Source organism: Petaurus breviceps, unplaced genomic scaffold, assembly GCF_028583685.1.
Source record: "Petaurus breviceps papuanus isolate PSGF00001 unplaced genomic scaffold, PetGlider_PUasm1.0 108, whole genome shotgun sequence".
Lineage (NCBI taxonomy): Eukaryota > Metazoa > Chordata > Mammalia > Diprotodontia > Petauridae > Petaurus > Petaurus breviceps.
The window spans coordinates 4,188,420-4,201,572 of record NW_027185593.1 but is presented as its reverse complement, the minus strand read 5'-3'; the positions used below and the strand labels follow the sequence as shown (position 1 = coordinate 4,201,572).

The following is a 13,153-nucleotide window of genomic DNA, read 5'->3' as shown; positions in this document are numbered from 1 at the left end:
CAGTTTTAAATAGATTTTATTCTCCAAGACAATTGCATTTCCACTTGTTCACAGTACTGATAAAGTGCAATGTTGTTCACTTCTCTCCCTCTGCACACATTCAAGTATTCAGAATGCCCGGATTTACACAGTCGCTTAAATGTCACTTTTAAACAGCTACTGCCTTGGCCACACATTTGAGTCCTTCAGTTTTTGGAAAGCTGTGTGCAATCCTCTTTCTTCTGGTGTGTTTAGTCGACCTCTTCAATGGTGAGTCCAGAAGAAGCACCTCCAGATGGGGCTGCTCCACCCCCTGGGAACCCACCAGGCTTGCCTCCCGGCATGCCCCCTGCTCTCTGGTACAGCTTAGTAATGATGGGGTTGCAGACCTTCTCCAATTCTTTCTGCTGATGCTCACATTCTTCCTTCTCAGCAGTCTGGTTCCTCTCCAGCCAGTTGATTATTTCATTACATTTGTCAAGGATCTTCTGTTTGTCTTCATCTCCAATTTTGCCTTGCAGTTTTTCATCCTCTACAGTTGCTTTCATGTTGAAAGCATAAGATTCAAGAGAATTCTTGGAAGACACCTTGTCTCTCTGCTTTTCATCCTCAGCCTTATATTTCTCAGCCTCCTGGACCATACGCTCAATGTCTTCTTTGCTCAGACGTCCTTTATCATTGGTGATAGTGATCTTTTTCTCCTTGCCTGTGCTCTTATCCACAGCAGAAACATTGAGGGTGCCATTTGCATCAATGTCAAATGTTACTTCAATCTGAGGAACACCCTTGGGTGCTGGAGGAATTCCTGTGAGCTCAAATTTTCCATGCAGATTGTTGTCCTTTGTCGTCACTCTCTCAGCTTCATAAACCTGAATAAGCACACCAGGCTGGTTGTCCGAATAGGTGGTAAAGGTCTGTGTTTTCTTCGTGGGGATGGTGGTATTGCGTTTGATCAGAACGGTTGTAACTCCACCAGCAGTTTCAATTCCAAGGGAAAGAGGAGTGACATCCAACAACAGCAAGTCCTGCACATTCTCAGATTTATCTCCAGACAAAATGGCAGCCTGGACAGCTGCACCATAAACAACAGCCTCATCAGGATTGATACTCTTATTGAGCTCCTTGCCATTGAAGAAGTCTTGCAGAAGCTTCTGGATTTGGGGGATTTGAGTGGAACCACCCACCAGGACGATGTCATGAATCTGAGGCTTATATAGCTTGGCATCTCTTAAGGCCTTCTCCACAGGGTCCAGGGTGCCACGGAAGAGATCAGCATTCAGCTCTTTGAAACGGGCTCAGGTGATTGATGTATAGAAGTCGATACCTTCATAGAGGGAATTAATCTCAATACTGGCCTAGGTACTGGAAGAGAAGGTACGCTTTGCACATTCACAAGCAGTGCGGAGACAGCAAACAGCCCTCTTCTTCTCACTGATGTCCTTCTTGTGCTTTCACTTGAACTCGGCAATGAAATGGTTGACCATTCGGTTTTCAAAGTCCTCCCCACCCAAGTGGGTGTCCCCAGCTGTGGACTTGACTTCAAAGATGCCACCTTCAATGGTAAGAATGGAGACATCAAAGGTACCACCTCCAAGGTCAAAGATCAACACATTTCTCTCGGCACCAACGTTTTGTCCAAACCATAAGCAATAGCAGCAGCAGTTGGCTCATTGATTATTCGAAGCACATTGAGACCAGCTATGGTTCCAGCATCTTTGGTGGCCTGACGTTGGGAATCATTGAAATAGGCTGGTACTGTGACCACAGCATTTGTGACAGTCTTCCCAAGGTAAGTTTCAGCAATTTCTTTCATCTTGGTCAAGACCATAGAAAATACTTCCTCTGGATAGAAACTTTTGGTCTCCCCTTTGTACTCCACTTGGACCTTAGGCCTGCTTGCGTCATTCACCACCGTAAAAGGCCAATGCTTCATGTCTGATTGTACAACTGCATCATCAAATCTATGAACAATCAGACGTTTGGCATCAAAAACTGTGTTGGTGGGGTTCATTGCAACTTGATTCTTTGCAGCATCACCGATTAAACGTTCTGTGTCGGTGAAGGCGACGTGGCTTGGGGTGGTCCTGTTTCCTTGGTCATTAGCAATGATCTCCACTTTCCCATGTTGGAAGACTCCCACACAGGAGTAAGTGGTGGCAAGATCAATGCCAACTGCGGGTCCCTTCGACATGGTTTCTGGGGAGCCGGGGGGTCGTAGCTGACCACTGTGGAGAGAGAAGGGCTTCTGCTGCGCTGAGTAGACCCTAAGCTGTTCCTTCTTGCCTATAGGATGAAATACAGACTTCTCTGTTTGACATTTAGAGTCCTTCCTACCTTACCAGACTTATTTCATATTATTCCCCTTCATGCACTCTCTTGTTCCAGCCAACTTCCTATTTCCTAAGCTTGGCACTGTTTCCCATTTCCACACTTGTGCACATGCTGTGTCTCATACCTTCATGCACTCTCTCCCTCCTCACTGCCACTTCTTAGAATGCTCCAGGGTCTTTCAAGGCTCAATTCAGATGTTACTCCCTACAAGGTGCCTTTCCTGACTCTCTGTTAATTTTATTCTTTCTGAAACACTTTGTATTCACTTATCTGTAAATAGGCCATATCTTCTTGCACACTCTAAGCTTTTCCAGTGCAGGCACTTTATTTTAAACTTTGTATTCCCCAGGGCTTTGCACGGTATTATGCACATAGTAGGCACTTAACAAATGTTTGTTCAATTGAATTTAAAATGTGCTATTAGACTTCCTAGAACTTTTTGTTCCAAAGAATTTAAACACCGAGTCCTTCCTGAACCTAGAATCCCAGGTTCTAGGACCTAGAACCTTTCCTGAACCTAGAATCTAGAACATAGAATGCTCCTGACATCTTAACTTTTTGCTTCTTTTTAGCTATTTCTGAGATAATTTATTGACTTCCCCCTAAAGTCCTGCCCTGATGCCTTATGATGGCATGAAAGTCAGTTTCTAAAAGCTTTGCCAGGAGATAGTTTATCTTCAAGTATGCAGCCCACCCCCAATTTTCCAGTCTTCTTATACCTTATGCTTTCCCCTTTCCCAATGTCCTCTTTGATACAGGGACACTGTTCTCCTTTCAGTTCCTCAAACAAGATAGTCTGTCTTTTTTTTGCCTTTTGGAGGGCAGTTGGGGTTAATTAACTTGCTCAAGGTTACATGGTTAGTTTTTGTTTTTTTTGTGTGTGTTAAGTGTCTGAGGCTGGATCCAAACTCAGGTCTTCCTGACTCCTGGGCCGGCTCTCTACTCACTGCGCCACCTAGCCACCCAAGATAGTCTGTCTTCTAACCTTGGAGATGTTCATTGGCTATCTGCCATGCTTGGCATACTTCCCCTCATCATCTCCATCTTCCTGGCTTTCTTGGCTTCCTTCAAGTCCCAACTAAAAACTCAGTTTCTACAGGAAACCTTTCCCAATCCTCCTTACTGTTCCGTCTGTTGATTATTTTCAATTTATCCTGTATATAGCTTATGTATGTAGAGTTATTTGCATGGTGTTCCCCCTCATTAGACTGTGAGGTTTGCCATTTCCTTCCCTAACTCATTTACAGATGAGGAAACTGAGAGAAACGGGGTTAAATGACCTGCCCACGGTCCCACAGCTAGGAAGTGTCTGAGGTTGGATTTGAACTCAGGTCTTCCTGACCCCAGACCTAGTGCTCTATCCATTGTGCCACCTAGCTGTTGCCTGGCATATGTTGTTTTTTAGTCATTTTTCAATCATATCTGACTCTTTGTGATCCCTTTTGGGGTTTTCTTGGCAGAGATATGGAGTGGTTTACTATTTTCTTCTCCAGCTATGGCATACAGTAGGCATTTAATAAATGTTTATTGATTGATTATTTTTCAAGACCAGTCTAGCTAATTCAATTCAATTCAACAAATGTATTACATGCAGCTGGGGACACAAAAATGAAAAATTATCAAGTTCTTCAGGTCTCAAAGAATTTATATCCTTCCCAGGATGTATATGACTTTTACACAGATGGCTGCCACATCATTTGAGCGTGTTTCATTTCCCAGAGGCAATATTATGCATTACTCCAATGTCTGTGTCTGAATGAATGTCCTTTGTTTCCATCCCATACTCTCTTAGATGTCCCTAGATCTACAAATCCATTGAGTGCAACAGACTGGGGCACTAGGCATCCTAGGACCTTCCCTCTTATCCAGTGGCAATACCCTCAGCCTCCAGGTGGGAGCTGGCAGTGCCCATGAGATGTTGGCATGATGATGCCAATGTCATGTTGGTCTCCTAAGATGACCTCTTCCATTCTAACCCTCATAGCATTTAAGCTTTCATTGAGTTAATATTTCGTTGGACCAGGTCTGACTTTTTAGGTACCTACTCATTTACTCTGTAAGAAAGAAATTAGTTTTTTTATAAAATACATTATTTGTTTTTGTTAATATACATTACTGTGGATCACAAATTTGGGAAGGACCTCAGAGGGCATCTGATCCAACCTGAAGAAGAATCTCAAAATGTAGTCCTCCAGTCTTTCCATTTGAAGATTTCTAGTGATTAGAAACCCTTTCCTTCCCATGGCAGCCCATTCCACTTTTTTTTTTTGGGTGGCAATTGTTAAGTGGCTTGCCTAGGGTCGCACACAGCTTGTAAGTGTCTGAGGATGGATTTGAACTCAGGTCCTCCTGAGTCCAGGGCCCATGCTCAATCTGCTGTGCCATCTAACTGCCTGTCATTCCACTTTTGAATTGCTCCGTGGTTAGGAAGTTGCTTCTGTATAACTGAAATGTATCTAAATCCCATCAGTGCCCTGAAGCCTAGAAGAGCAAATCTAATCCCTATTTCATGCGACAATCCTCAGATACTTGAAGACAGTTGTCATGTCCCCCCTCACCTTCTCTTCCACAGGATAAACACCCTTAATTCCTTTGACTCATACTTCGATATTATGGTCTCTAGTTCACCTCTCCAGCCTTGTGTCACCTTGAACATACTCTAAAACTCCGAATCAGTCAGTCAGTTCACAAGCATTTATGTACCAGGCCCTGTGCTAAGCACCTGGGATACAAAGGGAAAGCAACGCTAATCTTTGTACTAGAGAAGCTCACAGTCTAATGGGGGACACAACATGTAAATAACTAGGTATGATCAAGCCTTGTGCAGAATAAACTGGAGACAATTAACAGAGAGGAGGCACTAGAATCAGGGGGAGTGGGAGAGACTTCTTTTTTTAAAAATTAAATGACTTATTTTTAGTTTTTAACATTCACTTCCAAAAGTTTTAAATGTTCTCTCCCTCCTCCCCCCTCCCAAGACGGCTTGCAATCTGGTATGGGCTCTACACGTACCTTCCTATTAAACACTTTTTCACATTAGTCATTTGCATAGAAGAATTATAACGAATGGGAGAAACCATGAGAAAGATTGCAGAAGATGGGGTTTTATTAAGACTTGATGGAAGCCCAAAGAGCCAGGAGGCAGAGATGAGGAGGGAGAAAATTCCAGGTTTAGGAGACAGCGAAAATGCCCCAGAGTTGGGAGGAGTGTTGTATGGAAGGCATAGCAAGGAGGCTAGTGTTGATTGCAGACTATATGGGGGAAGTAAGGTGTAAGAACTTGAGGTTCTATGACTAATGTGGAAATATGTTTAGTATGATTGTACACATAGAACCTATATCAGATTGCATGCTGTCTTGGGGAGAGGGGAGGGAGGAGAAGGAAGAGGGTGGAGGGGAAGGAGGGAGAAAAATTAAAACTCAATCTTATAAAAGTGAATGTTGAAAACTAAAAATTTATAAATATATATATTTGTAAAAAGAACTCCAGGGTTCGATTGCTTTTGGGGGATCTGTGAAGTTGGATGGGGAAAAATTATATCTTTATTTTTATGAACATCTATCTGAAATTTAGGATTTCCTTCAATTATGAATTTTAGAAACCTCATTATTCTGAAAAATGAGATAATATTTGTAAAGCATCATCTACACCTTAAAGTGCTATATAAGTATATAAAATAAATATATAAAAGCCATAAGCTTTTCTTAGCTATTAGAAGGGGTCTTCAGGCTTCACCGGATTGGTTGTCAAAGGGGTCCATCTTGTCAACATCCTCCCTAAAACATGGCCCCCAGGACTGAACCCAGCACTCTACATGTGGGGGGATCTCAGCTGACACGGTGATAGTCCTGCTTTTTTCTGCCCTGCTCCAACCGCCCCCTAGAGTGCTGGGTTCTGCTTTGTTGGCCATTTCAGGAAGCACATTGACAAGATGGGAGCCCTCGGCTAGGATGGTGAGGAGCTTTGAGGTCCTGCCCATAGGAGGACCTTTAAAGAACCTGGGCATGTTTAGCTTGGAACAGAGCTAACCAAGGCAGAACATGAGAACCACATTCAGGTATTTGAAGGGTTGTCATAACCATGAAATTCTGCTAGGTCCGAAAAGGGCAGGACTAAAAACAATGGGTAGAATGTGCAGAGAAGTAAACATCAGGGGGAAAAAACCAAACTTAAAAATGAGAGCTATCCAAAACAGAAATAGTCTGCCTTGGGAAGGGTGTTCCCCTTTTCCAGAGCTTTTGAGGAAAGGCAATAGATCAAGTTAGGGGCCATACTGTCGAGAGAATTCTTGCTTACCACTGTGCTTGGCACATAGTAAATGCTTAGTAAGACCAGCTGGTGCAGTGTATAGAGTGCTGGGCCTGAAATCTGGAATACTTGAGTTCAAATTCTTAGCTATGCAGCGCTGGGCAAGTCATTGAACTTCTGTCTCAGTTTCCCATCTATAAAATGGGGATTGGGGCAGCTAGGTGACACACTAGATACAGTATCGGGCCTGAAGTCAGGAAGACTCATCTTCCTGATTTCAAATCTGGCCTCAGACCCTTACTAGCTGTGTGACCCTGGGCAAGTCATTGAACTGTTTGCCTCAGTTTCCTCATCTGTCAAATAAGCTGGAGAAGGAAATGGCAAATCATTCTAGTATCTTCACAAAAACCTCACAAATAAACCAAACAAACCGAATGGGATCATGAAGAATCAGACTGAACAATAACAACAACAAAGTGGGTATGATAATTGCACCCATCTGTCAGGCTTGCTGTGAAGATTCAATGAGATAATATCTGTGAAGTGTTTAGCACTACACCTGACACCCAGTAGGTGCTGTATGAATGCTTATTCCCTTCCCTTCCATCCCTTCTTGACTTGCTCAGGCAGGAGGACATTCCTGGGATGTCACCTTCATGCCACGGACACTCTATGCTGTGGACGCTGCACAGCTTTTGGCCCAGTAAACCCCTTCTATCTTTTTTATACAAATGCCTGTTAACTTATGCCTTCTCCACTGTCAACTTTTGCAGTTGATGTTTTGAACTCAAGTGTGAGACTTTACATTTATTCTCATTAGAGTTCATCTTATTAAATTAGCCCGCCCTTTTTCTATCCTGGCAAATCCATCTCCCCAGTGATTTGGTAGCCCTGAGAGGAGTGTATGGCTTGTTTTAAGGAATTCAATGGATAGAGAGCCAGGCCTGGAGTCCAGAAGACTCATCTTCCTGAGTTCAAATTCAGCTTCAGACACTTACTATGTATGTGACCCTGGCCAAGTTGCTTTACCCCATTTGCCTCAGTTTCCTTATCTGTAAAATGAGCTGGAGAAGGAAATGACAAACCATTCCAATACCTTTGCCAAGAAAACCTCAAATGGGGCTATGAAGAATTGGACATAACAACGAGTTCACTTTGCTCATTTGGAAGAGGAAATGGAAAACCTCAGGAAATGAACTACAAAGAAAAAGTTGTCAACAGAGCAAAGAGTTCCTACCCAAATAAATGGGGCTCACCTGACTTCAGATCGATTTCTGTGGCAGGCAGCTCCTTGTTCCCTGCAATGACAAGAGGCAGAAAGCCAAAGTCAGTTAGCCATGAAATTCATCTTGGCATCATGACACAGGTATACGGTAGGGGGGAGCACAAAGGTGGAAGGAAGACTTTAACTAGGGAAGAAAAAAATAATAGAAACTTGGGGACATAATGGGAGGTTTTGTAACATTGACAAGTGGTACTTGACAACATGGTTGCATTGATGGTGTCCTGCTCTCAAATATTCGAGGCCTAGAAAAGCACCAGGGCAATTCAATCATCTTTTAGAATAGAGAGTTTCCCTTGAGTGTGTGAGAGCTTTTATCTTATTCTTGTCAAAGACGGAGGATATGATTTAAAAAGTGAAGTTAAATACAAACCTTTAAAAAAAGCAGACAACCATTGCTTCCCTCTCTCCCCACAAACTCCACTTGAAAACAAAACAGTGCACAGAGTCCTTAGATGAGTTCCCACGTCTGAAGTTTTCCTTGGGCCTGCCACCGTCTTAGCCCAGGCTACCAGGACTCACCTGTGAGTGCAGCAGAATAGATGGTCCCATAGGTGGGCAGGCGGATGCTGTGTTCCTGGAACCTCATGGTCAGACCTTGCCGGAGCGTTTCCTCCTCCAATCCAGAGGTCAGGGACCAGAGGGCTTGGGACACAAAGTGTAGGCGGAAACGGACCAGGACGCTGGAGTTCCCATCCCTAAGGTTAAGGAAAGAAACAGCAGAAACAAACACGCAGAGGCAGACATTGCCAAGCCTCCATACCCCTTTTTTCTGACCTTTATCTACACAAGACGGGGAGAAATGGGAGCGGGGAGAGCTCACCTGTAGCTCAGCACAGTGCAGCCAGCACAACTCTCTTCTAATTTTGTCTTCTGAAAACTACTTACAAACTACAAAAGAAAATATGGGGAGATTGTAAGGATGGTTCCACCTTTCTTTTGCTTGCAATATTTCACCTTCATCCCTTTAGCAGGGGGCAGGACCCCTGATGAATATAGTCTATAGAAGGGCTACTGGGGAGATTTTCTGTTTCTTTTGAAAGTTCAGGGAATGACACCTCATCCCTAGGTCATCATTTTCTTCTAAAGTCTTCAAATATTAGAACATAGACTAGAAGAACTGGAATAGATCCATCGAGTCCAGACTATTTCTTCTTCTTTTAAAATTTTAGTTTATTTATTTTTAGTTTTCAACATTCACTTCCATAAATTTTGAATTTTCTACCCCTCCCCTACCCCCTTCTCCAGTCAGCATGCAATCTGATATAGGTCCTACATATACATTTCTGTTAAACATATTTTCACATTAGTCATGTTGTATGTAAGAATTAGAATGAATGGGAGGAACCATGAGAAATAAAAACACAAAACAAAGAAAGAAACAAAAAAAGAAAATACCGTGTTTCCCCAATAATAAGACACTGTCTTATTATTTTTTTTGGACAGAAAAACACCAGAGGGCTTATTTTCAGGGGAGGGCTTATTTTAATGAACATTGACAGCAATTTTAATAAACAGGTAAATGTGAACAAAAAAATGTACCTTTATTCAATAAGCAAATCACTGGGGAAGAACAGGATGACGCGCTCACTGCTGCAGCTCTGATTGGATGCAGCTCGGAGCACGGCGTGTGTTTCACGGGGGGGGGACGGTGCATACAGAGGGTACCGTAATGTAGCGTGTAGCGCAGGGGATCACCTTCACTACAGTAGCAATCTCAATAGGGCTTATTTTCGGGGGAGGGCTTATTTTAGAGGAATCTTACACAGTAAGGGGAGGGCTTATTTTTGGGATAGGTCTTATTATCGGGGAAACACGGTAGTCTGCTTTGCTCTACATTCAGACTCCATAGTTCTTTCTCTGGATGTGGATGGCATTTTCCATCATGAGCCCTTTGGAATTGTTTTAGGTCTTTGCCTTGCGGAGAAGGGCTAAGTCTATCAAAGTCACAAACTATTTCTTCTTATAGACAAGGATACTGAGAGAAGTGATTTGCCTGAAATCCCAGTGTCATAGCTGGGTCCAGAACCCAGGTTACTTGGCTCCCAGGCTGTCTTTCTTTCTCCTACATTTTGTCTTTACCAAATCAAAAGACTCTTTGCTCTCAGAAGAAGGAAAATTAGGGGGAAAAAAAAACCTTTCCCAGAGAAGCAAACATAGAAGAGACGGCAGGGATCCAGATGACATGTTCATCCCTGACCCAAAAGTCACCAAGTGTGCAGCAGTGTTCCTACTTAGCTTGAATGTGAATTCGAAGAATTCTCTCTCCCTCTCTCTCTCTCTCTCCCTCTCTCTCTGTCTTTGTCTTTCTCTCCCCCTCTCTCACAAAATTCAGACTTACACCCATAACTTCATGACATGCAAAGCACATAAACACATCTAGAGAACACATATACCTAAAATACACATATACTCATGTATACAGATGCACATTCTAGAAATGAAGGAAATCCATAGACCTAGGTCTAAACTATAGCAGTAGAGGAAACCACTAAATATAAGTTGCTTTTACACATTGAGGTTTTCAGACTTTATCAATGTACCGATCAGTTGTGCTGACTTTTTTTCTTCTCTAAAACATGCTATTTGTTATATGAGATGACTTTCAGGAAGGGGTGGGGGAGGGATAGGCGGGATATTATGGTGATGTAAGAAACAGAAAACAACAATTTTTAAAAGTGCCTAAAAATGTTGCTTTCACACTGACAGTGTTTAAAAGGTTTTTTGTAGAGTTTCCCTTACCCTAGTCAGAAAGTGCTTTAAAAATATGAAAAAATGGTTGGCATCAGCAGTGACAGGAAAGAAAATATTTTGCGGGAGAGATCAATGCATGCCTGGTTTTTGGTATCAGATTATCTAGCTTAGGTATAATCAGTTCTGCTGACTCCTATGTTGGTCATCCTTGTGGAGCTTAGGGAGAACTGGTGGGTTCTCCAACATGCTGAGGTCCTGAAGCATTGTAGATTGGCTAGAAAAAGTGCTAGAGTTGGAGATTGGGATTCTAGGTTATTGCAGTAGCCTTCTGGGTGGTCTCCCTGCCTTAAATCTCTCCCCACTCAACTGTCAAAGTGATCTTCTTAGAATACAGATCTGACCGTATCACTCCCCTATATAAACTTTGGTGGCTCCCTATTACTTCAAGGATCATACATAAAAATCCTTTGCTTTATAAAGACCCTTCACAACCTGGTCCCTTGCCAACTACCTTCCTGATCTGCTTGCACCTTTACTTGCCTCGACGTCCTCTAGGATCCAGTGACCCTGGCCCTCTGGCAGTTCCCCCTTGCAAGACCCCGATGCCAGGCCTTTTCACTGGCTGTCTCCCAGGCCTGGAATTTTCTCTCTCCTTATCCTGGCTTTCCTGAAGACAGCTCAAATCCCAGCATGTGCAGAAGGCATTCCCTAGGGCCCCTCGCTGCTAATGCCTCTGAGATTTCTTTCCATTTACTCTCTCCCGTCTCATCCTCATCTCCTGTTTCTTCCTTCACGTGTCAGCAGAAGTCCCACCCAGGGAGCCTTACCCTGACCGCCTTCATCTTAGAGCCCTCCCTGGAGATGACTCCCAAGTTTTCCTGTCTGTACAGCATCTTGTTTGTCCACAGTTGTTTGTATGTTGTCTTCCCTGTTAGACTGGGAGCCCTTCGAGGGCAAGGACGGGGGTTTGTTTTTCGTTTGTTTGTTTAGGTTTTTGCCTATCATTATATTACATGACTTGACCCAGTGCCTGGAATTCATGGTAGGACTTTCATAAATGCCGACTCCAACATTTCCTAGTGTGTGATCCCAGGCAAACCACTTAACCCTCTGTGGCCTTCAATTAGCTTAAGAAAGGCAAAACAAACGAAACGAAAAAAAGACCTACTTTCTGCTCTTGAGGTGTTCACAGTCTAGTTGCCAAATCCAATCACCTTTTCTCATGTCAGCATCATTGCAGCATGTGACACTGGGGACCATCTCGCCCCCTTGACTACTCTCTTCTCTCTGGGTTTTCCTGACACTTGGTTCTCCTTCTATCTATCTGATTGTTTTTTGGTTTTCTATCTATTTGGTTTTCTTTGTTCAGTCCTTATAGGGTCCAGTCTCCTAATCAGCGTTATACCCCAGGGCAGAGCCCTGGGCTTTCTTCTCTTCTCTCTCTACACTCTCAAAGTCCCCATCGACTCTAAAAGGTTTGTTTGTCCTTCCTTCTCAAAGAGGACCGATGACATCACTCTAGACTTAAACGAGGCAGAGCTGAACAAAGCTGTCAGCTTCACTCTTTCCTCCAGAGTCATTGGAGTCCAGTGGCAGGACAAAGGTCAAGACAACTGGCCCCAAAGGTTCAAATATCATCTCTTTGCAGGTGACTCCCAGATCTGTACATCTAGCCCTAACCTCTTCCTGAGCTCCGGTCCTTTCAGACATTTCCAACCGGACATCCCATTGGCAACTCAAACGCAATATATACAAAGCAGAATCCCTTCTCTTTTGCCCCAAATCCTGCCTTTCCTCAACTTCTCATTTACTGTTGAGGGCACCACCATCTTGGTCTCCCAGGTTTGCAACCTCAGAGTTATCTTCACACCTCAGACGTGTTCACCCCACGCACCCCAATAGCTGACAAGTCTTGGCATTATCTTGACACTGCTTACATGTGTCCCCTTCTCTTTACTCACACAGATGTCAACTTTGCTTAGTTTCTTCCCGTCTCTCAAGTGGATTGTTAACAATAGTTTCCCTAACCAGTGTCCCCATCTCTAGTCTTCCCAACCTTCTAATCCATCCTCTGCACAGCTATTGAGGAGATACTCCTAAATACAGGTCAGACTACATCATTCTCCTGCTCAATGACCTCCCTATTACTTCTAGGATCAAACACAAACTCTTCTGCTTGACATTCAAAGCCATTTAACAACTGGTTCTAACTTACCTTTCTAGCCTTGTTATATACTATTTATTACTCTATTATAAACTATTCTGTATTATATACTATTTGTGTATCATAAGCCATTTCCCTCTTCAGTATAGCCTGGCTAAATTGGCCTGCCTACTGTTCCTCACACATGGCATCCCATCTCACCTCTCCATATTTTTGTACTGACTGTCTTCTATACCCAAAATACATTTCCTTCTCACCACCTCCTTTTAAAACCTCTAGTTGACTTCAGAGGTCGGCTCAAGTAACGTCTCCCACATGTGTCTTTCTTGATCCCACCAGCTACTACTGTCTCCTCTCCAAAAAGGTTATTTATTTTTTATGTATTTAAATGGGTACATGTTACCTTGACCAATAATGAAAGTGCCTGGAAGGACTGTTTTGTTTGTTCCTTATT

The 13,153-nt window shown here is 43.2% G+C and overlaps 1 protein-coding gene and 1 pseudogene across 1 annotated transcript in view; both read right to left on the bottom strand.

The window, feature by feature from the left end:
* The window catches only part of TMPRSS9 (transmembrane serine protease 9), a 106,331-nt gene that overhangs the window by 34,561 nt on the left and 58,617 nt on the right, over window positions 1–13,153 (bottom strand). Inside the window, exons 4-6 of the mRNA XM_069076677.1 lie at window positions 8,665–8,732; window positions 8,364–8,539; window positions 7,816–7,857 (exon numbers count right to left, since the gene is read on the bottom strand). Of these exons, the coding sequence (XP_068932778.1) occupies window positions 7,816–7,857; window positions 8,364–8,539; window positions 8,665–8,732 (286 nt within the window). The remainder of the gene's footprint in view (window positions 1–7,815; window positions 7,858–8,363; window positions 8,540–8,664; window positions 8,733–13,153) is intronic.
* Window positions 28–2,211, bottom strand: LOC138152488 (heat shock cognate 71 kDa protein-like; annotated as a pseudogene).